Here is a 25250-nt window from a genome sequence, read left to right as displayed (position 1 = left end):
AAAACAGAGCAATAATTTGTTTGTATTTCAGGGAAGAGTCTGAGTCTGAGACGGATACTAAATTCTAAGACTCCTAGGCTAGGACTACTCATCTACACAACTGAGTATTGGTTTGTTGCAGTAGACATTGTCTGTCTAACACTACATTCATTGAGGTGTCAATACATTCAGTAGTAACCTAATTTCTAGCATAGGTGGTCGGCTTTCTTTACAATCAGAACTGAAACGTGCTGCAAATAGATCATCGCTAAGCTACTAGAATGGTAGTGAGAAATATATCTTAAATGGGGTCATAAAAGGACTGGGTGGGCATTCCCATGACGAGATCACTTGAAAAATATATGTTTTTTCTCAACTGGGCTAACTCAGATAAACAGAGAAAAAACTATATTAAACAGAGGTCAGGGAGAGAGACGTTAGAGAGATGTCAGGATTCAGGAATGTGTTCTAGTGCTAGAGGACCAGTGGACTGCCCACCTCACTGGATCAAGGTTGACATGTTTATGAACTTCCCTGGACGCTAGACTATGGGGACTGACAGTCTAAAAAGAGATGGTGGAAGATACTGTGTGTGTGTGTGTGTGTGTGTGTGTGTGTGTGTGTGTGTGTGTGTGTGTGTGTGTGTGTGTGTGTGTGTGTGTGTGTGTGTGTGTGTGTGTGTGTGTGTGTGTGTGTGTGTGTGTGTGTGTGTGTGTGTGTGTGTGTGTGTGTGTGTGTGTGTGTGTGTGTGTGTGTGTGTGTGTGTGTGTGTGTGTGTGTGTGTGTGTGTGTGTGTGTGTCATGCTGCAACCATAGAGATATTTTTCAAGAATTCTAATTCCTAATTCTATGCCTGCAACTAAGCAGTACCCGAACAACAACAGTTCAGTAGAGAGCCCAGTTATCTAGGGCTAGCTGTTGATATCACTCTGACTGGATCCAATCTGACAGCAGTGAAACACACAGCCCCTCTCCTGGGAAATGAAGTATTAATGTGGAGGAAGACAGACCACAATAAACAGTGAAACTGAGCTCTTGTTTGGCTGGAGGGTGGGTGTGTGAGCGTGTGTGTGTGCGTGCGAGTGTAATAATATATTGAAAAACAAATCTGAAGATGTGTACCAGTTTGTGCATTTGTGTGTGTACATGCATGTGTTCCATGCTGCCCCTGCCTCCAGCTATCTATCCCCTGTGCTGGACACACTGAGAACTCAAAGCGGACTACTCAACCTACCCCCACTATCCTGTAGCCTAAACACCCATGGAAACAGGACAGATTTCTCTTACATCTCAATTCTGAACTTGACTCTTCAATGTAAAATCAGACAGGTCATTGACCCATGAGCATGGAGAGAGTCTCATACACACACTGCTTTTGTGCTAGTACCGAGAGAATAGAGAGCGTGGCCAAAAGCATTAACCTGTTACCTACATTTGAAGAGAGAAAATAAACAGGCTGCAGCCTGTTTGTGTGTGTATGTGTGATATACACACACACACACACACACACACACACACACACACACACACACACACACACACACACACACACACACACACACACAGCCTTGCGAAAGTATTCAGCCCCCTTGAACTTTGCGACCTTTTGCCACATTTCAGGCTTCAAACATAAAGATGTAAAACACGGCCAATTTTTCAGTTTTTGATTTGTTAAAAAAGTTTGAAATATCCAATAAATGTCGTTCCACTTCATGATTGTATCCCACTTATTGATTCTTCACAACAAAATACAGTTTTATATCTTTATGTTTGAAGCCTGAAATTTGGCAAAAGGTCGCAAAGTTCAAGGGGGCCGAATACTTTTGCAAGGCACTGTATATATACATATCTGGGGAGTGACAGACAGACAGGAGTGTGTTTGTGCACACAAAATGTAAACACATGACTCCCATAAGCAGGTCAGTGAAACACACAACACTGTGTGTGTGCGTGATAGAGAGAGAGAGAGAGAGAGAGAGAGAGAGAGAGAGAGAGAGAGAGAGAGAGAGAGAGAGAGAGAGAGAGAGAGAGACAGACATACAATATACAGTTGAAGTCAAAAGTTTAGAGAGAGAGAGGCAGGGGGAGGAGGGTGTATGTGTTTGTTGTTTACTAGATCTGAATGTCAGCAGTGAATATAATGAAGCTTAAGCAATGTCCATACAGACATTTTCACTGTTAGGTGTCAAGCAAAGCACTTGAGAACTCACCACAAATTCCCCACCATACACTATTTGGGGTGTTTTTTCCAGACTTTATGATTATGCACTATAGCATTTTTTATTTGTATGATATCAACGGTTGAATGAGTCTGCTGTCTGAAATATAAATTAATGGAGTCGTGTTTTGCATGATGACGCTAGCAGAGATTAGATATGGTTGTCTTTGTTCAACTGAGCCATTCAATCTGCCAGGATATTGCAGGATATCTAGGTTGACTCATTTTCCATGGCTTTGTGAAGACTACAGCCTCACGGGAGCCCTACTTCCTTGTCCAATTATGTTCCCACCCCCTAAGGCAGGGTTTTCAAAACAGGGGCTGTACTAGTTTCTACAGGTTGACAGAAGCTGTTACTGTACAATGATTACCTAAGATTGCTCAATAATTACAATGGCCGCTTCTGATGATGACTTTTTCCAAGAAAAGCTGGAAAGAGGAATCTTTTACATAGACATACACTCACAGGACAGTTCATAAGGTACACCTATCTAGTACCAGACTGGACCCCCATTTGCCTCCTGAAAAGCCTGAATTCTTCAGGGCATTCTACAGGGTGTCAGACACGTTCATTGCTCAATTGGTATCAAGGGACCACTGCCAATAGCCGCCTGTCTGCTTACACAATTATTGCCAATCTCCTTCGACCTCTCTAATCAACAAGCTGTTTTCGCCCACAGGACTGCCGCTGACTGGATGTTTTTTTGTTTGTAACACCATTCTCAGTGAACACTAGACACTGTCACGTGTGAAAAGCCCAGGAGGTCAGGCCTCCTGAGTGGCGCAGTGGTCTAAGGCACTGGATCGCAGTGTTGCGGCGTCACTAAGCGGCATCACTAAGCCTTGGGTTCGATCCCAAGCTGTGTTACAACTGTCTGTGACTGGTAGTCCCATTGGTTAGGGGAGGGTTTGGCCAGGGGGCTTTACTTGGCTCATTGCAATCTAGCAACTTTTTGTGGTGGGCTGGGTGCCTGCAGGCTTGACTTCGGTTGTCAGTTGAACAGTGTTTCCTCCGACACATTGGTGCAAGCGAGGTTTTGCGGTCATGTTTCGGAGGACGCATGACTTCACCTGTGCCTCTCCCGAGCTTGTTGGGGAGTTGCAGTGATAAGACAAGATCGCAATTGGATATCACAAAATTAGGGAGAAAAAGGGGGCAAAATCACAATACAAAATAATTTAAAAGCCCAGGAGGGCGACCGATTCTAAGATACTGGACGATCATACCACGCTCAAAGTCGCTTTAGGTCAATAATTTTGCCCGATTCTAAATTTCAATAGAACAGTGTCTGCCTGCTTTATATAGCAAGCCACGGCCACGTGATTCACTGTCTGTAGGAGCGATCCATTTTCGTGAAGGAGGTGGTGTACCAAATGAATTGGCCGGTGAGTGTGGTGTGGTTTTCATACAAGCCCTTGCACACCGTTTTTAGTTTTTATCTGTATTGTTGTCTATCACTTGTTTTATTTGGTGCAAATAAATCAAATTACACTGAAGAGGAATTGAAACAGTGAGAACAAGAATTGCGAAACCAGCAAGCAGCGGCTCCTGATCCTGGAGAGCCACAGTCAGACACTGACTGGTGGTGTCTATGCGGGTGCTGTCTAGCCATGCCAACAGAAGAGGAATGTCTGTGCTGCAACACATTTGATCGGGGACAGTTCTTACTGAGGGTCACTGCAGACCCCATGGATCATGTGTGGCAGACCATCGAAGTTCAGATGCACATATGGATAGAGGGGTACTGGAGACTTCTTCAGAACCTCCAAGATCAACTGGCTGCAGCAGCCTAGAACCAGCTGGACCAGGAGGACAAATGACAAACGAGTCCGTTGTTTTTGCTGTAGGTAGACATCTAGCAATATAAGTACTCTTTTTACGCGAGGCAGTGTTGTTCAGTGCAGTACAATTCCATGATCGATCCAGCCATAACGGGGCTTGCTAGTACAACTACAAGCCAAGCTAACCAGCTTTGTTTGCTATACCTAAAATGTATTGTATCCTAATGTCATGGCTAGCTAGCCTCAGTGCATCTCATTAGGAGCAAAACTGGATACATTTTTGAAGGTGATGACAAATAGTGAAGGAATGACTTTGGCTTTATGACTCATATTAGCCTGAGTAACTATACCTGTGTGTTGTAGCCAGCTAGCTAACGTATGTCTGTGAGACGTCTCATTCTGCATCGTGCTACTACAATAGGAATTCAGACAGCACACAATGGTTGCCCATGAAAGTCTAATTGCATTTTTTTCATTCTCTCAAACATTCTCCACTTGGTGGCCTACAGATTCTTCTTGGGAGTTTGTTCTACGTGGGGAAAAGCTAGGCAGAGGACACCAAATCTCATTGCCTGCATTGTTGGGGCCATTTGAGCAATGAAAGGTTCCATAACAAATCGCCACTTGTATAAAAGTGATTCCAAACACCTCACTAGACCCCCCAAACACACCATATGCAAATTTGCTTTGTATAAGTGTCATATTTATTATAGGCGTTAGCAGTATATTTTTCTTCTACTATATACAGTGCCTTCAGAAAGAATTTCTACCCCTAGACTTATTCCACATTTTGTTATGTTACAGCACAGGTGTCAAACTCACGGAAGGCCAACTGTCCGTGGGGTTTTCGCTTCTTCTTGTACTCCACTGTGTTACAGCCTGAATTCAAAATTGATTCAACATTTTTTTTCTTTACCCATCTCCTTCCTGAGCAGTATGATGGCTGCGTGGTCCCATGGTGTTTATACTTGCGTACTATTGTTTGTACAGATGAATGTGGTACCTTCAAGCGTTTGGAAACGGCTCTCAAGGATGAACCAGACTTGGAGGTCTACAATTTTTTTCCTGAGGTCTTGGCTGATTTCTTTTGATTTTCCAATGTTGTCAAGCAAAATTTGAAGGTAGGCATTGAAATACATCCACAGGAACATCTCCAATTGACTCAAATGATGTCAATTAGCCTATCAGAAGCTACTAAAGCCATGACATTTTCTGGAATTTTCCAAGCTGTTTAAAGGCACAGTCAACTTAGTGTATGTAAACTTCTGACCCATTGAATTGTGACACGGTGAATAAGTGAAATAATCTATCTGTAAACAATTATTGGAAAAATTACTTGTGTCATGCACAAAGTAGATGTCCTAACCGACTTGCCAAAACTAGTTTGTTCACAAGAAATTTGTGGAGTGGTTGAGAATGCTGTTCATGGACTACAGCTCAGCGTTCAAAACCCTAGTACTCTCCAAGCTCATCCCTAAGATAAGGACCCTGGGACTGAAAATCTCCCTATGCAACTTGATCCAGAACTTTCAGACGGGCCGCCCACAGGTGATGAAGGTAGGCAACAACACATCCGCCACACTGACCCTTAACACGAAGGCCTCCTCAGGGGTGCGTGTTTAGTCATCTCCTGAACTTCCTGTTCACCCATGATTGCGTGGCCGGATGACTCCCAACACCAGGTTTGCAGATGACACAATGATGGTATGCCTGATTACCAATGACAATGAGACAGCATATAGGGAGGTCAGAGACCTGGCAGTGTGGTGCCAGGAGAACAACCTCTCCCTCAACGTAAGCAAGACAAAGGAGCTGATCATTGACTACAGGAAACAAAGGGCCGAGCACACCTCCATTCACATCAACGCGGCTGTAGGAGAGCAAGTCAAGAGTTTCAAATTCCTCAATCATGGTCCACACACACCAACACAGTCGTGAAGAGGGCATGACAATGCCTCTTCTCACTCAGAAGACCGAAGAGATTTGGCCCTCAGATCCTCCAGAGGTTTTACAGCTGCACTATTGAGAGTGTCGTGATTGGCTGCATTACCACTTGGTATGGCACCTGCTTGGCATTCAACCTCAAGGTGTTACAGAGTATAGTGCATACGGCCCAGTACATCACTGGGGCCGAGCTCCCTGCCACCCAGAACATCCAAACCAGGCGGTGTCAGAGGAAGGCCCTAAATAAAAGTGTCAAAGACTCCAGCCATTCAAGTCATAGACTGTTCTCTCTGCTACCGCACGGCAAGCGGTACCGATGCACCAAGTCTGGAACCAAAAGTCATAAGAATGTCTTAATGTTCATATAAGCTACCCAGACTATCTGTGTTGACCCTTTTTGCACTAACTTTGACTCAACACTGCTACTGTTTATTATCTGTCACTCTTTTTTAAAAACTTATTCCTAGGTACAGTATATGTACAGTGCATTCGGAGTATTTAGACACCTTGACCTTTTCCACATTTTGTTATGTTACAGCCTTATTCTAAAATTGATTAAATTGTGTTTTTTTCTGCATCAATCTACACACAATACCCCATAATGAAAAAGCAAAAACTGTTTTTTAAACATTTTTGCAAATGTATAAAAAAACATGTAAAAAACGGAAATATCACATTCAAATAAGTATTCAGAACATTACTGCCTCAAGTCTTCTTGCATGTGACAATACAAGCTTGGCACATCTGTATTTGGAGAGTTTCGCCCATTCTTCTCTGCAGATCCTCTCAAGCTCTGTACAGAGTATCTCTCTGTACTTTGCTCCGTTCATCTTTTCCTCGATCCTGAATTAGTCTCCCAGTCCCTGCTGCTGAAAAACATACCCACTGCATGATGCTGCCACCACCATGTTTCACCGTAGGGATGGTGCCAGGGTTGTCAAGATTGTTTCTCAAGGTCAGAGTCCTTCGGGTGACTTTTGGCAAACTCCAAGCGGGCTGTCATGTGCCTTTTACTGAGGAGAGTCATCTGTCTGGCCACTCTACCATAAAGGCTTGATTGGTGGTGTGCTGCAGATAGTGTTGTCCTTCTGGAAGGTTCTTCCATCTCCACAGAGGATCTCTGGAGCTCTATCAGAGGGACCATAGGGTTCTAGGTCACCTTCCTGACCAAGGCCCTTCTGCCCAGATTGCTCAGTTTGGCAGGTCGGCCAGCTCTAGGAAGTGTCTTGGTGGTTGTAAACTTCTTCTATTTAAGAATGATTAATGCCACTGAGTTCTTGGGGACCTTCAATGCTGCAGAAATTGTTGATACTTTTCCCCAGATCTGAGCCTCGACACAATCCTGTCTCAGAGCTCTACAGACAATTCCTTCTACCTAATGGCTTGGTTTTTGCTCTGACATGCACTGTCAACTGTGAGACCTTATATAGACAGGTGTGTGCCTTTCCAAGTCAAGTTCAGCCAATTGAATTTACCACAGGTGGACTCCAATCAAGTTGTAGAAACGTATCAAGGATGATGAATGGAAACAGGATGCACCTGTGCTCAATTTCGAGTCTCATAGCAAAGGGTCTGAATACTTATGTAAATAAGGGATTTCTGTTTTTTATTTGATATCAATTTGCAAAAATCTCTAAAACCCTGTTTTCGCTGTGTCATTAGGGGTATTTTTTATTTTTATTAAATCCATTTTAAAATAAGGCTGTAACATAAAAATGTGGAAAATGGGAAGGGGTCTGAATACTTTCTGAATGCACTGTACATATCAACCTCAATTACCTCGTACCCCTACACATTATTATTACATGTTTTACTTTATTATTTCTCTATTTTTTTTCTCTCTGCATTGTTGGGAAGGGCTCGTAAATAGCATTTCACCTGTTGTTTACAAAGCATGTGACATAACATTTCATTGATGACCACATCCAGCAATTCCAGGAGGAGAAACAAACAACATTCTTGAATCCTTGTGTTCCGAATGAAACAAACAATATCGGTGTATCAGAGCTCTGTTGAACTGGCCTGGCTACCCACTTCCACTGTGTATGTAGAGTGAAGTTGCCCCAAGACAATCATCTTAGGTCAGTTTTGTGTTTTCCCCAGTTAAGGTTAAGGTTGGGGAAGCTGATTATTGATCCTAGACCTAGGGGAACCTTCACCCCAGAGCATATCCCACAGCCACGTCTGTAGAAGTCAGAGGGCTATGGCTGCCAATACTGTGCCATGGTGCCAACTCTGGCCTAGTTGGTTACACATTATTTCACAAAACCACTTAACACCGATCCAGAGTAAACAACGGTGGTGAAACAAAATCTTCATGACACCACTGGTTTGTTTTGGAGTTTGGGTATTCTCCTTGAATCTTGAAGTTCTTAAATCTTCTGCTCTAAGATAATCATTATGATCAGGACTTGCATGCCGAATCTGCCTGAGCAGACGGAGTCAACATATTACATCTCGGTTTATCCCAAAATATCAGATCTTGGATATCCACAGTCGGAACTCATTATCTTGCAAGGAGACATCAGCTAACTTGTTGACACTTGTTTATTCTCAGGTGTTTGAAGAAGAGTGAATCCCCTGAGAGTTGTAAAGGCTGCTTTTTAGCATCTGAATCAATATTTCTCCGTTCGGATTGAGAATGACATGCATTTTGATTTTGAACGAGTCTGTCGTCAAGCAGGTACCATTTAGCTCTCTCTCTCCCCCCCTCTTTCTTCCTCCATCTGCCCTTTTATAACATTGAAAGAGAGGGAGAGAGAGATACATTTAGCTTTCTCTCCCTCTTTCTCTATGCTCCTCTTCACTGTTTCGTAAGCCACATGTCAGCTGAACTGTAATAGCACAGAGCAGCCAACAGGGCTCCGGTAAATGCATGCATTGTGGAATGGCTGTTTGATGCAAACAGTTGGTATTTAACCTGTAGTGACACCCCATCCCGTGAACGGGACCGTTATCATCTGACACGAATTAGCATAAAGCAACAGACATAAATCTTCCTAGAAAATATTGGAACACAGCTTAGCCTTTTATTAATCACCCTGTCATCTCAGATTTTCAAAATATGCTTTACAGCCAACGCTAGACAAGCATTTGTGTAAGTTTATCATAGCCTAGCATAGCATTATGCCTTGCTAGCAGCAGGCAACCTTGTCACAGAAATCAGAAAAGCAATCCAATTAAATCGTTTACCTTTGATGAATTTCGGATGTTTTCACTCACGAGACTCCCAAGTAGACAGCCAAAAAATATTATTTTTGTAGGTGAAATAGCTCCGTTGTTCTTCACATTTAGCTGAGAAATCGCCCGGAAATTGCGGTCACCACAACGCAGAACAATTTTCCAAATTAGCTCCATAATATCGACAGAAACATGGCAAACGTTGTTTAGAATCCATCCTCGAGGTGTTTTTCTAATATCTATTCGATAATATATCCGTCGGGACAATTCGTTTTTCACCAGGACCGATTGGAGTAATGGCTACCTCTGTGTTTTACGCGAGAATCTCCCTCGGAGCCACCATGTGACCACTTACGCAATGTGGCCGCCTATGGCTATTCTTCAACAGAAATGCGTAAAACTACGTCACAATGCTGTAGACACCTTGGGGAATACATAGAAAGCGTAAGCTCGTTGATGGTACATTCACAGCTAAATAGGGAGTCATTGGAACGCAGCGCTTTCAAAACCTGGGGCACTTCCGGATTGGATTTCTCTCAGGCTTTCGCCTGCAACATCAGTTCTGTTATACTCACAGACAATATCTTTACAGTTTTGGAAACGATAGAGTGTTTTTTATCCAAAGCTGTCAATTATATGCATATTCTAGCATCTTTTCCTGACAAAATATCCTGTTTAAAACGGGAACGTTTTCTTTTCAAAAATGAAAATACTGCCCCCTAACACCAAGAGGTTTTAAGGCACAGTGAGCAATAATGCATTTCCGCCACACAACCATGAAAAATATATTGGTCATCACTTTGCCCCCCATCTCCTGGGATTAGGTAAGGGTGGAGGAGGAGAGAGGGAGGTAGAGACTTTTACAAGGGGAACATAAAGCACATGACACCTCATGCATGTCTGTGTTGTTAGAAAAGAGGACAGGTAGACCTTGACACCTGACTTTCTGTAGAAGTGTGGGGGCTGTGCACGTACGAGTATGAACGCAATCACACACACACACACACACACACACACACACACACACACACACACACACACACACACACACACACACACACACACACACACACACACACACACCTTATGGAAGGGACTCCAGCCCTAGTTTGCCATTGATGGAATGTAATGTTATAAAAAATAACAGAAATTAGCCAATCATCATCTGGGCTGGATTACCACAATTATTAAGTATATTATCATGTTACAAATATTTCAATTAGAAGAACTGTCATCATATGGACACAAATCATTGACTAAGTTGGGCATGTGTGACCTGCAAAGTGCAACAACATCCTTTGAACAGATCATGAATAATTGGCGCATCCCTCTATGAGGTCATTGCCATTTGCAACGCAAAGCTTCCAGGTGAGAACTAACGCCTCCCTCACACAACAACCACCCAATCCACTATGAACATCCTTATCCATCTTTTCAAGAAAGGCTCTGTATTTTGCCAATACATTTGAGAAACTTCAGATGATTCACACTATATATGTGAGGCAGAGGGCGAGAGCGCTTTACTTCTCTCTTATACTGCAATCCCCTTTGGTTGTGCCTGGAATAGGCCTAGTAAAGGACTGAGAAAGGGTGATGTAATGCTCCTGCAGCTCCGTCTGATTGGCTACCACGTTTAAATGTCACCTCGGCACAGCCCTGGCAGTATCAGTGTGCAAGTTCCGCTTCACTTTGCTGAGACTCACACACCTCTCTCTTTGCTCCTCTCCAAGCGAAACAAATAAACACTGACAAAGTCAGCTCGGACAGGACAGCTGCAATGGACTTTGGCCTATGTCCCACAGAGGCTGCCAGTACTGCCAGCTCTGGGACACAGTAGGGATTGTCCTAATGTTTTGAGGGATGCTGTTGTTGCTGTGCGCAGTGAGCTAGTGCACAGTGGAACAAAGACGAGCGAGAGGGAGTGTGAGAGGGACTGCTGTGGCCTACATTGAGAAGAAAATTTAATGGGAACCGAGCATCAAAGTATTTTCAAGTGGGGGGGGTTGCTTTAGACAACCTAGGTTTTGGCTGTGGGAACCAGGGGAATAGTCTCGTGATTGTGAGGAGATTTTTGTGATTGCAGGGTTGACTTTAGATTCTGCAATCTACTATTTTCAATGGGATTTGCCTATACATAATTATAGAATATACAAAACATTAAGAACACCTACTTTTCCATGATGTAGACTGACCAGGGGAATCCAGGTCCTTATTGATGTCACTAGTTAAATCCACTTCAATCATTGTAGATGAAGGGGAGGAGACTGGTTAAAGAATAAATGTTAAGCCTTGAGACAATTGAGACATGTGTTGTGTATGTGTGTCATTCAGAGGGTGAATAGACAAGACAAAGATTTAAGTGCCTTTGAACGGGCTATGGTAGTATGTGCCAGGCGCACCGGTTTGTGTCAAGAACTGCAACGCTGCTGGGTTTTTCCACGCTCAACATTTTCCCGTGTGTATCAAGAATGGTCCACCACCCAATGGACATCCAGCCAACTTTTCAACTGTGGGAAGCATTGGGGTCAACATGGGCCAGTATCCTTGTGGAACGCTTTCGACACCCTGTGGAGTCCACGCCCCAAATTTATTGAGGCTGTTCTGAGGGCAAAAGATGTGGTGCGACTGAATATTAGGATTGTGTTCTTAATGCTTTGTCCACTCAGTGTACATGACATTATTTTAGCTTCTCTACACTGGCTACCAGTCACCTTTAGAATAGATTTTATATTTATATTCATGTTTAAGGCTAGGCTCAGTTTAGCCTCTTCCTTTATCTCAGATCTTTTTAAAAAGGACGCAGCCTGCGATCCTTTGGCAGGGCACTGATGACCAGAGGAGAGCAGGCTTGCAGATTCAGTCCCTCTTTTTATATCCTTGTTGAAGACATACTTTTATATTACGATGCTGTAAAGGTACATTTTTCATGTTTAATTTAATATTAATTTTTTTCTATGTTTTTTTTTCTGTTAGTACCAGGGTTTTTTCTAATGAAAAAAAGGGCTTATGTGGTGGTTTTGGCTGGGGGAGTGGCAATAAACACTGACGGTGAGCCAAATTGGAGGCGGAGTAAAGAAATGTTAGCATTTTTAAGCCAATTTCATACAATTCTAAAAAGCTGAGAGCCATTTTTGGCCATTGTAAAGCAAATGTGACCCGTTTCAGGAAACTAGGAGTATGTTGAGGGTCGCTACTTCACAGGAGAGCCATTTGAAAGTAAAGTTTTTTTTTTCATCAAAATATGTTTTTTTAGCAGAAATGCCTTTTCGAACATGGTCATGTGCCTTAATAACAAACTTGCATGCCCTCTGTAAATTGTTAAATTACGAGCCTAGTTGGTTTAGCCACAGAAAAAGTCAGCAACCTTCCCGCCAGCCAGGATCGGCTGAGATAATGGGTGGGCTGGACATGCCGAGAGATGAGTTTGGATTGGTCTGCCATACAGCACGCTTCTGTCTATTTAAGATGGTCAGTATGTCTAGGTAATCCTGTCTAACGCGGCTTTAAAAAAATGTATTCTGTAGTAAAACTGCATAAGCCTAATGTCAAGTTAAAGTGTACTGTTAGCTAGCTAACATTAGCTGGATGGCTCGCTAGCTAACGTTACGTGTATGCTCTCCACTTCCTGGAGGACCGAGTTTTGAAATCAGTGGAATTCGAGTATGATAGCTAAGGAGATGGAGAAAACACATTGTCTCCAGATAACATCTTTAAGCTAAGGGCAACCATGGATCCGACAGGAGGCGCATCCATCCATGATGTATACGGGTAAGATAGTTTAGCTAGACTTTCAGATATTAGACATTTCTAATTTTAACAGAAAGTGGTTTTATTTCAAGTGTAAAGTTAGCTAACTGACTCGCTAGATAACGTTACGTGTATGATCGTATTATTCATTTCTCAGAGCCATTTGCTTGACTTGACTAGTTATAGCCTAATGTTAGCTAGCTAACATTTAACCTGGTTGGTTAGCTACCTGCAGATTCATGCAGGGTAGTAACGTGATGAGTTGGGATTATGGTTCATTGTTAAGCTAGCCACATGTCTTAATATGAGACTCCACTATGCAAGTATCCATTTCAATATAATGTCACTGCAACAACTGTTGATAGACGTACTAGCTGGTAAATTCACTCTGGCTATCTACTCCGATTTCAGACCACGGGTAAGATAGTCTAGCTAGATACATTTTCAGACATTACACGTTTCTAATGTTGACATCGTCTTTTCATTTTCATTTAAAGTGTACTGTTAGCTAGCTAGCTACCGGTCTTAACAAAAGACACTCGTCTGAGTGTGCCAGAGCGCAGAATAACTGATTAATTTATGAATGCTCAACACACAATACTTATGTGTCTGGAAGTAGCTTGCAAGCTAGCCAAAGTTAGCCAGTTAGCTTGGGTGCTTGACTGCAGTTGTGAGGTCAGAACGTTCGGATCAACCCTACTCCTCGGCCAGAGCATCCAGTGTGCTCTCTGAACGCTCTGAGAGCGAAATGCTCTGAATTTACGAACACCACAGTTGCAGTCATAACATAACAGTTTAACCAGCTCTGCTAGGGTGGATACTGTTCAGTGAGCTGTTCTCTCAAGTGTGTCTGGAAGTAGATAGAAAGTTAGCTTGGGTGCTTGACTGTATATTTTTTATTTTTTATTATTATTAACAAAAATAAAAATAAACGGAAATATACAAACAAGAGTACATAAACCTAACAGTGGGGGTATTTCATATAGTTAACTTTTTGATAAATTGAAAAAGTATGGAAAGCATTGTTTTTTTGTTTTTACACTTACCGATAGAATTGAAATATGATTTTGAAATTACCCTAAACAATGTGAATAGGAGTTTGTTCTCCACCCACTTCATTTTATGGATAAAGAATCTGTCATGAAAAATAAACAAATTAACAATGAAAGTTAAATCAGTGTCCATAAAATTTGGATCAAAATAAAACAGAATATCTGTCATTCAAATTAACATTAATTGTAGTTTATTTTAAAATAAATCTTCTAATTCACTCGAAAATCTTCTGACATAAGAACAGTCCCAAAATGAATGGTCAAGAGTCTCTGGGTCACAACCACAAAAGACACATATGTTATCTATAGCTATTTTGAATCTGTGTATAATAAAAGGTCTTTACAGGGGTGCTTGACTGCTTTTAGTACAGAACGCTCGGATCAACCCTTAAAGAGATGGGTGGGGCTAAAGCTTAAGAGTGTGTGAACGATACTGAATGGGTGTAGAGGGGCTCTCCAGTAGTAGTACCAAAACATTCAAAGCGCATTTTCTCTTACATGTTTATCAAATTTCAAAGCAAAATTACTTTCCCATTGTTCCTCAACTGTAGAGTATGATATACCATTGTGGCTCTACTTTAATCCAATGTAAAAAAAAAATAAAGAAACAATTTAAATTTTTTTCTACATAAGACCAATTTGAGCCGCTCGGTCACAAATTTTGTAAAATTCAAGAACATTTTGCCATATTTAAAGTTAGTTTCTACAATTCTATGTATTTTACCGTAGCTAATGCTATGTTCTTTGCAAAAACATAACAAAATGAATACTGCTAAATTCATTGTTTTAAATTCTCCAGATCTAGCTTTAATTTTGGTGATTGTTAGTCCTCAAAGAGTATTACACATTTTTATTAATTATCGTTTCTACATACTTTATATTGTGTTTTAGTCATTTAAGTTAACACAGAGCATTTTAGCAGCCCCAAAAATGTATTGACAAAAATAAATAATATTTTACACTGATTGGACAGTAGTACTTTTATTTTATGATGTGAAGAACTTTGTTACTTGTATTGAAAAGTACTATTCAATTATTTATTTTTTATTATTATGATTAGAATGCAACACCCTGGCCGTGCCGGAATATCCATATTTTCATTCTAAATAGTAGGCCGTTTGAGAATGAAAAAAGAAAAAGTTTATTAGTCTGCGACATTTAGAAAATTGGGTATCCTTTAGATGCCATACTAATTTCAGCTTTGACAGCAGCTGGTCAATTAGATATGGGGATGCGCTACCGAAATCAATGAATAGCGGGAAACAACGCAATTGCGCATGAAACATTCTCAGCATGTGTAAATAGAATGTTTAATAGTATGCGATATTTCAGAAATCTAGTATGGTTTAAATGGCAGGATGTTATACTTATTTTGGCTCTTGATCTAGTAGAATCCGATGCACACTTTTACACAACGCATTGGAAGAGGTGAGCTGCGAGTTATAGGCCCTAGTTCTCCTCAAGTAGCCAACAACAGAACTAGGCTACTTAATTGGGAAGATGCCCGAAGCTTCTGCGGTGGTGTTCGATTGTAGGCTAAGTAGTTTTTGTTCTCCTTAAAAACATTCACAAGTATTGCATCATAGACTACATCTTTGAAAAAATAAGTAAAATGCTGTATTTATTTTTACCCAAAGTGGATTTCTGTTTTCTCACTGAAAAGTGTTTATTTTTCTCTTGGTCTTCGTCAGAGCTTTTAAACAAAATACTAAACCCCCTTTTGATTTCTGAATGTGTCGCACCAGGGACTCCGGATGTGGCAGGGTTACTGATGTCATGTTAATCAGTCCTTTTAATTTGAACATATGGATTGCTTTAGTTTTGTAGGCTAGACTACCTACTTAATTATTGAACTTATGGATCAAGCCTTAGCATTCTGATCTCGTTCACAATGATCAGTGCTTTATTTTATTATGCTGCTGTCCAGAGGTTCTAAATTTGCGATGCACCTGACCGTCCATATTTTTCTGTGCAATAGCCTTTTGATTTGAACATTTGAAAAGTTTTGGTCTGTGTACTAGGCTATTAGATAGATTAAATCGATCTAACAGCACTTTGCTTTCACTAATACACATGATGAAACGGAACCAAATTATCTGTATGTCTTCAGTCTTATTTAAATAGGATATATGGGCTTTACACAACAGGTGGTTCTAATCCTGAATGTTGATTGGTTAAAACTGCATTCCAGCCAGTGTCTATTCCACAAGTTACCACCGGCTAAATCTATGACGTTAAAATTCCTATTTACTCTGTTCCATCTGACTGCGCAATCTGTCTCAGCAGCCCAGCCAGGCAATTTATAAACTTGATCTCCACTATCAAAAGCATCTAGATATTATCACACATTTCTTTTAGACTAACATTTAGTTTTCAACAGTGGAGATTTGTATAAACCTTGCCATCTGTCTCTCCGACATTTGCAACATTGTTTCAATATTCAAATTCGATCTCCAGCTGTCCAATAGTAATGAACGTGTCAGGACGTGACAGACAGGCAGGCAGAGTTTCTCAGCCAGTAGAAATCATGAATCACCTGGCATAATTTTTATGAATATATACAAATAAATGCCAATTGAAAAAAGGTCAAACTAAACAAATTGCAGCTAGTTTGCAGTCTTTCCAGCTTCAGTTTGAAGTGATTGTGTTAGCTGTGTTGTTGGCTAGCTCCTCTGAACAACCATGTCCTGACAAGAGAACACATTTCTATGCCAGGTGAAATTGCGGATCATTATGTATCAAATGATTGTGACTAGAAAACAGCTTGAACAAATGCAAATGCAGCTACTGTTGTTATTCTGGCTGCACTGTTTGACGTGACTGAAAGTTAGACGTAGTTGACAAACTAGCACGCAAGGGATAAGAACGTTGCCAGCCAGTCTCTGGCAATCGAACCGATAGAACGACCAGCCAGCTTGGGTAGCAACCCTAGATTTGTGTCGGAACCGTATCTTGTGGAAGGATGAAATAGTATGAATAAATTAATCTAAATAATGTTTTTAATTAAAATATGCAAATCATTATTTGAATATGTTGGTAACCCATTGTATAAAAGTGATAACGCCCTCGAAGCCCGGTGTATGGAAGATATATTGGTACGGTTTGTCAGCCATTGTGCATAACAAGACCTATGCTAATATATCGACTAAAACTGGCATCTCAGGCATTATCATGTAAATATGGTCTACTACGGTATAGTTCGAATTGGATAGGCTGGTTATAGGCAGCTTTTAACTTCTCTAGGGTAAGGGGCAGCATTTGGAATTTTGCTGAAAAGCATGCCCAAATTAAACTGCCTTCTACTCAGGCCCAGAAGATAGGATATGCATATAATTATGCATTATTAAGTATATTTGGAGGGGAAACACTCTAAAGTTCCTAAAACTATTAAAATAATGTCTGTGAGTATAACAGAACTGATTTGGCAGGTGAAAACCTGAGAGAAATCCATTCAGGAAGTAGGATTTTCATTTATTTATTTTTCTATTCATTGCCATTACAGTATCCATTGACTTAGGACTCAAATTGCAGTTCCTATGCCGTCCACTAGATGTTAACAACAGTCTTTAGACATTGTTTCAGGCTTGTGTTCTGAAAAATGAAGGAGTAAGAGCAGTCTGAATGAGTGGACCCTGCCGTGTCACAGAGCTTTTCATGTGCGCGACCGAGAAAGTGCCTTTCTTGTTTACCTTTTATTTTGACAACGTTATTGTCCGGATGAAATATGATCAATTATTTAGGCTAAAAACAACCTGAGGATTGAATATAAACATCGTTTGACATGTTTCTATGAACTTTACGGATACAATTTGGATTTTTTTTGTCTGCCTGATGTGACTGCTTGTGCCTGTGGATTACTGAAGAAAACGCGCAAACAAAACTGAGGTTTTCTGATATAAAGAGAGACTTTATCGAACAAAAGGAACATTTATTGGACGTCTTCTGAGTGCAAACATATGAAGATCAAAGGTAAGTGATTAATTTGATCTCTATTTCTGACTTGTGTAACTCTTCTACTTGGCTGGTTACTGTTTGTAATGATTTGTCTGCTGGGCTATGTTCTCAAATAATCGTAAGGTATGCTTTCGCGGTAAAGCATTTTTGAAATCTGACACAGTGGTTGGATTCACAAGAAGTTAATCTTTAAAGCTATGTAAATTAGTTGCATCTTTTCTGAATTTTTATAATGAGTATTTCTGTATTTGAATTTGGCGCCCTGCAATCTCACTAAATGCTGTCCAGGTAGTGTCCCACATACCCTAGAGGTTAAAGGCAGCCTGAGTCGGCCTACAACTCTATTCCTATTCTTTTCAGTTTAGAGAAATTAATCATATTGGAAATGAGCTATTATCAGGCTGGTTAATGCGATGCATGTCTGTTGAATTTCGAAAAGTCCGCCCGCACTCGGCCCCGCCCCACCCCACATACTCAGCTACTGCGTTGCGACCGTGGCATACCTTTTACAAAACAGTACCTTCTAATCAGTATGCGACGATGAGTAACTAGTATGTAGTTTAAGTATGTAGTATGCATACTACATACTCAGTCCGGCTTTAAACTTACTCTTGAAAGTTCTAATAGTAGAATGCACAAGTGCAATTTTGAAATTGGGAAGTACATCATCAGTTGCTCTTGTGATGTTAGTCATTGCATACCTTAGAGAGCTATTGAAAACTTTTCAGAAATGTCCAGATCAACTAGCCCATGTCAGCTAACGTTTTTTTATTTCGGTTTATTAGCCCATAGATATTGTTTAAATGTTTTTGTCACTCAAATATCACATGAATATACACTAGACATTGCATAATTTATAGCACCACAATAAAGTTTGCTTTAAAACTGCTACATTTTCTTTGCACCCATGAAAAAAATATAGAATTGCTGGAAATAAGCATTAAACCTGCAAAATTACAGTTAACAGCAAACAGTTTGCTTCATGAACAGTGCTTGTGCTCATAGAAATAGATGTGGTGTAAGCTCGCAAAGGGGGGCCCCGAATGAAAACGTTTGGGAAAACCCTGGGCTAGCCTACCTGTTCTAGATTTGAAATCTGATGAAGACTTCATTTGGATAAAGCAAACATCTACCAGATTAATACACAGTTTTCACTTAAGACTCATGTGACATTGTGAAATCTCTGTAAATTATTACAGAAATCTGGTGTTTTTATTACCAAATGCACAATTCCTTCCAAATCTGCCTCACTATATAAAATGTGTTTCTGATTCTGACAAGTGTCCCAGAGAAGGTGAAGAAGTGTGAGGCAATAATGTACCTAATGGGGTCCCAGGAGACTTTATCAGGTTGTGAGAGGCTGAGAGCACAGTGGGTCTTGGGGGTGCTGGTGACTGTCACCCCCAGCTGTGAGCTTCTGTTCTTGCCCCAGAAACATACATGACTGTCTCAAGAGAAGATCAGATACTGGGCATTTGCTGTTGTCAACAACAGCACTGACTGGGCTGGAAGATATTGTTGTTCACTTTTGCAGAAATATAAGAAAACAGCCAGGACGGGATTTATGATAAAAGTGACATTATCAGGACAATAGAAGGAGTTGTTTGTCAAGGCTATTAATCTGAGCATTTCTATATCACTGAATCAATATGTCAATATATGTGGGACACTACACTACTCTTTTAGAGTTAAGTACAACAAGACATGTCTGCACCATCCAAGGCTAATGGATTAATTGCCATTATATGCATACTGTCAACAGACATCATTTTCACTCATAAATAAAGCATGAAACGACATGTCCAAAAAAAATGATAATCACGTTTAGTTGATTTACTTTTGATTACTTTTGACAGAAAGTGTGTTGTGTGTGACAGGAAAAATGAAAATCATGTCTTCGCAACATCTGAAATCACATGTATCAATATAGAACATGCACATTACTTACCTGTGCAAAATAAAGATTGAGCAGACACAGAGTGAAAAATTGGAGGCATACTGGAAAACAGTACAAAAGCCAGTAAGGGAAATGCTGCAACTGGTTCGCTTGGACAACGTTCTTGAAGTAGAATGAAAATAATGTAGTCCTTAGCGCTGACCACAGCAAACAGAGAAAAAGAAAGACACTCTGGTAGCTGAAGCGCTTGTGTCCATAACGCAAAATGAGCCAAAGTTGCAAGTAAACAAACACAAAAAGCAGGAAATATAGGATGGTATACACAATGGTGAGTCCGAGCTCCACAGACGGAGGAACCGCAGCTCGAATCGGTTCATCACTTGAGTCAGTTACAGATGTGAAAACACTGAGGCTGACCTGGTTATCTGTCAAAAACATAGCGAACGGATAAATCTAACATCGACGACTTAAATAAGCATATCTAATGTTTAATTCTAAAATAATAAAAAGGTCAAACTTTTGATGTAAAAAAAACTACATAAACGTCCACTGAAAAACAATAGCTCGAGCGCATCAAATCAACTGCCCTAAATAAAACGAATGGTTAGCGATAGCATGTGTGTGACTTTCTACCATGGATGACTTTGCAGCTAGGTATAAAACTGAAGACAAACAAGAAAACACTCCAGGGGACACCCCCAATCTCCGCACAGCAGCTCCCCCGTGCAAAAAAAAAACTAACTAAGAGGGAAAAGGGGGGCGTGATGCAGGGAGCGAGCAGCTGAGAGTAGCGGTGGTCACTAGTTACCCCACCCACAAAGTCAAATTGGCAATATCGTCAAAATTAATGAAAACAAAAATGAGAAGGTTAGGTTTATGCATAGTGTTAGCAATGTCGTTAAGGTTATGTTTAAGGTCAGGTTTAAAATAAAATTTTAGGAAGATAAATTGTATAAATGGGCGGGGTTTAATACTTGGTGGCTGTGGTAACTAGTGACTACAAGCGACGTTGCAGTTCAGGGGCCGCCTCTTGACCAATAACCGTGCACTGGCTCCCTTCCAACGCCATCTTGGCTCCCTTTTGATCACATTCTGCGTTGAAATGCTTCACCCAGAACCAAAATGGTGTCCAATTTCAGTCGAAAACCCCTTCTATAATTCTCTCTCCACCCACTACTTCATCATTGGTCAGTGTGGTGCCCAGCCTCCAGAATCTTTATTTTTTTAATTGGTTTGCAATGATGTCAGTTATAAAGGTGCAGCCCTCTTATTTTTTTCAATTTCAAAATACATCACTCTGATTGAATAGTTAATTGGGACTCGTGAAGAAAAACAGCAACATGAACATTGCATCCCTCTCTCATGTGGGTAGTTTATAACTACATAATCACCAAAAGCAATTAAAAATACAGCTTGTTACCAGGTAGTGTAAGTTGTCGAATAGCTAGTTATATTTCATCTTTCTGCAATTTACTAGAGTGCCCTTATCAAGGCATTGCATTTAAATATCCCTTGCCTGGTTAGTTAGCAATGTTAGCAATAACAAATTACTTTGAATTATGTCAAAAATATTCAAGTTATTGCTACTAGATTGTGTCAGTTGCTTGAGCTATATGTTAGGCTCGGGCCTTCATCCACAGGACCGTGGCTGCGTTTCAAACAATTAGCCAAGCAAAGGAAGTTGGCAACGTAATACCCTGACTGCAAAATACATTTAGAAATCTCTCCTGCCTCTCCCATCTCCTCATTGGTTTATTGAAGCAGGTACCCACGTGCCATCTCCTCATTGGTTATACCCACGTGGGTGATTGAAAAACGGACTGTGTTGCTGGTGTAACAGTATAATTTTAAACCGTCCCCTCGCCCATACCCGGGCACGAACCAGGGACCTTCTGCACACATCAACAACAGTCACCCACGAAGCATCGTTACCCATCGCTCCACAAAAGCCGCGGCCCTTGAAGAGCAAGGGGAAACACTACTTCAAGGTCTCAGAGCAAGTGACGTAACCAATTGAAACGCTATTTAGCGCACACCGCTAACTAAGCTAGCCGTTTCACATCCGTTACACTCACCCCCCTTTTGACCTTCCTCCTTTTTCCGCAGCAACCAGTAATCCGGGTCAACAGCATCAATGTAACAGTATAATTTTTTTACCCGGGCGTGAACCAGGGACCTTCTGCACACATCAACAACAGTCTCCCCCATACCATCGGGCGTGAAGAGCAAGGGGAACCAAGGTCTCAGAGCCTTCTATTTGCACACATCAACAACAGTCTTTTCCGCAGCAACCAGTAATCCGGGTCAACAGCATCAATGTAACAGTATAATTTTAAACCCATCAGGGACCTTCTGCACCATCAACAACAGTCACCCACGGCCCTTGCAGAGCAAGGGGAAACACTAGTTCAAGGTCTCAGAGCAAGTGACGTAACCGATTGAAACGCTATTTAGCGCACACCGCTAACTAAGCTAGCCGTTTCACATCCGTTACACTGGTCATTGTGTTAATACTATGAAAGTGTAGATGCCAATCACCATATAAGTTCAAAGATGAAAAAGCTTGGAAAGAGGAGAGATGACAAGAAACAATTTGGTTTACAGTTTTATGTGTGGATTAATTGTCGGAGTAGAGGACCTTGTGCATTTCAGGTAAAATAACACCTCAATGTTTATATCCCAGGACAAATTAGCTAGCAACTGCAAGCAACTGCAAGCTATTGGACAAATTAGCTATTTTATGCTTTTCAACCTGTCCCCAAATTAATGTCATTGGTTCAGAGTTTGTTTTAATATTTTAACCTGCATGGCGGGACTGCGTTTGGTGTAGGGGGACAAAATAAATGTATGCACGATGGCGCATGCACGCAGCCGATTTGGGTTCTGTGTAAGCCACTCAGGCCTAATTATTTTATCAATTCTCATTTTTTGTACAATTCTGTTCACACCGGGGCCTGAAACATCCCATAATTCAATACACTTGCAGAGAAAAGTCAGTGAAAACTTAAAACCAACATCAATATGGAGACGTCAACATGTAAGTGGGGTGGCAGGGTAGCCTAGTGTTTAGAGCGTTGGGCTAGTAACCGAAAGGTTGCAAGTTTGAATCCCCGAGCTGACAAGGTACATATCTGTCGTTCTGCCCCTGAACAAGGCAGTTAACCCATTGTTCCTAGGCTGTCATTGAAAATAAGAATTTGTTCTTAACTGACTTGCCTAATAAAGAAAATAAAAAGTGTAAGTAAAGACTAATGTCAATCATTTAGAAATTGTGCTACTAATGCACATGATGGCACAAACATGTAACGTAAAAGTAATGATGTTTTTGTTTGGTTAGCTTTTGGAAGCGTTAGCTAACATATACAACTATCCACTTACACCTTGTAATTTTCTGTTTACACTGTGATATCGTCAGATGGCTAGTCTTCGATGTCTGCCCATGTGTTTTCTTCTAGCCAAGATGTGAAATGCATTCATAATTGACTCTAGTACATTTAATGCACACACAACTACAGGTGGTTCCATGATGACTGGAAACACAACCATAGGATGAACGAGTGATGAATTTCCAGGCAAGGTAAGTCCATTTAAAATGTATTCATTCTTCCCTCGCCCCTTGCCCTGCAAGTGTCAATTCATCATATGTCATCAAAAGTGTCCACTTAATTTGAGGGCCGGGGGGGAGTGTTTTTTTTAACGTGTTTGGAATGCAGCTTATGTCTGTTTCCTCAGCCCTATGTTGCCTTGGCCCTATGCTGCCTGGGACCTATAATCCCTCAGCTCTATGTTCCCTTAGTTTTTGAAATACGTATTTATATTACTTTAGAGTATTTTGTCATTTGTATTTCACTGGCCTGAACTACCATGCAATGTATTTTGTAATAAGTTACACATTTTCAAAATACTTGTCTACCTTTTTTTAAAATAGCAGCTCACAATTTTGTGGCCTCCTATCAGGGTTGGGTAGGTTACTTTCTAAACATAATCCATTGCAGTTACTAGTTACCTGTAATCAGTAATGTAACTTTTGGATTACCCAAACTCAGTAACGTAATCTGATTACTTTCAGTTACTTTTAGATTAAGAGGCATTAAAAGAAGACAGGATAAATAGTTTTTTTTACATAGCTGGCCATAAATGAATATTGCATTTTAATTTATGGGTTATAGGCTTCTTCATACCCATTACTTTTCCTTTAATACAGATAATAATACTATTAGGCTGTATCTTTACATTAAAAACAAAAGTATGTCAGATTTCCAACCATTCCAATTCATTTAATACCCCTTGATCTTCAAGAATAGGACTTGGAAATATAATAATAAATAAAATAATTAGGTGGGTGCTTATATTTGTCTTATGTACAAGTACGTATTAATTGAGACACCCTTGGAGAGTGGGATCATGACCATGGTCTGCCATTATCAATGGCAACCATGGAGAAATTAAGTGCTCCCAAGTGGCACAGCGGTCTAAGGCACTGCATCTCAGTGCTAGAGGCGTCACTACAGACCCTGGTTTGATCCTGGGCTGTATATCACAACCGGCCGTGATTGGGAGCCCCATAGGGCGGCATACAATTGGCCCAGCGTTGTCCTGGTTAGGGTTTGGCTGGGGTAGGCAGTCACTGTAAATAAGAATTTGTTCTTAACTGCCTTGTCTATTTAACTAAAAATAAAAGGGATATAGATTAGCCATATTGTTTTACCTGAGCATAACCCAAAAACTAAAGACTTATTAGTCTACTCTGTTGTTTATGATTTTGTTGTCATGGAGGACTGATTGCGCTCATTGATTCGAGTTGAAAAATAAATGCTGCTCTCATGGAATGCCTTTGAGCCCTACCGAAAAGTACTATTTTTAGGGGAAAAATGAATGCTATATGCTGAATTTGCTATAGGCCTACTATTGTTTACATTTTTATTGATTACACTTAATTTGCAGCTGTTTAAGTCTATATGTGCAAGTTTGAGCATGTGTCCATTAGGCCTATGAACATATTATTTTAATCAGCACGAATAGACCTATACATTTGTGAACATCCATCCACAACAACCACAATCTGTAACACCAAACGAGAGAGCAGCAGTGTGAATCACATCATTGCGCTACGTAGATATTCACAATAAATTACATTCTTATCGGCTACACCACTGCTGTCATTCTTACCCCCAAGCGTTTATTCAAGTTGAATGTATAATCTTTGGATGCCGACAGCAGTTGCACCATTGGAAAACATAGCTTGGGCTGTAGCCTACAAAAGCCTATTCCTGCTTTTTTCCCGCGATCCATCAAATGCATTTTGTGTGTCATAGTGGTCTCTGACTTGTGGTCAGACTCGCTCAGGCAGAACAAACTTAAACATGGGCTTTTTTTCAATGCTGATTTTAATGTTGTTGAGAGAACCTCCTTTCTGACATTAAATGTAATCCTATAATTCATTATCTAGTTTCCAAAAGTGTCTGTAATCTGATTACAATATTTTTGCTGGTAACAA

General features: G+C 40.7%; 1 protein-coding gene across 3 annotated transcripts in view; it reads right to left on the bottom strand.

The window, feature by feature from the left end:
- Window positions 1-20498, bottom strand: part of LOC124046229 (G protein-coupled receptor 137Ba-like) — an 85877-nt gene extending 65379 nt beyond the window's left edge. For all 3 annotated transcript variants that reach the window (XM_046366370.1, XM_046366371.1, XM_046366372.1), the window contains exon 1: window positions 19805-20498. In XM_046366370.1, the coding sequence (XP_046222326.1) occupies window positions 19805-20191 (387 nt within the window). In that variant the 5' untranslated portion in view covers window positions 20192-20498. The remainder of the gene's footprint in view (window positions 1-19804) is intronic.
- Window positions 20499-25250: the final 4752 nt, after the last annotated feature.

Source organism: Oncorhynchus gorbuscha, linkage group LG10, assembly GCF_021184085.1.
Source record: "Oncorhynchus gorbuscha isolate QuinsamMale2020 ecotype Even-year linkage group LG10, OgorEven_v1.0, whole genome shotgun sequence".
Lineage (NCBI taxonomy): Eukaryota > Metazoa > Chordata > Actinopteri > Salmoniformes > Salmonidae > Oncorhynchus > Oncorhynchus gorbuscha.
Note: the sequence above shows the minus strand (reverse complement) of the source record. Positions and strands in the feature narration are given on the sequence as shown.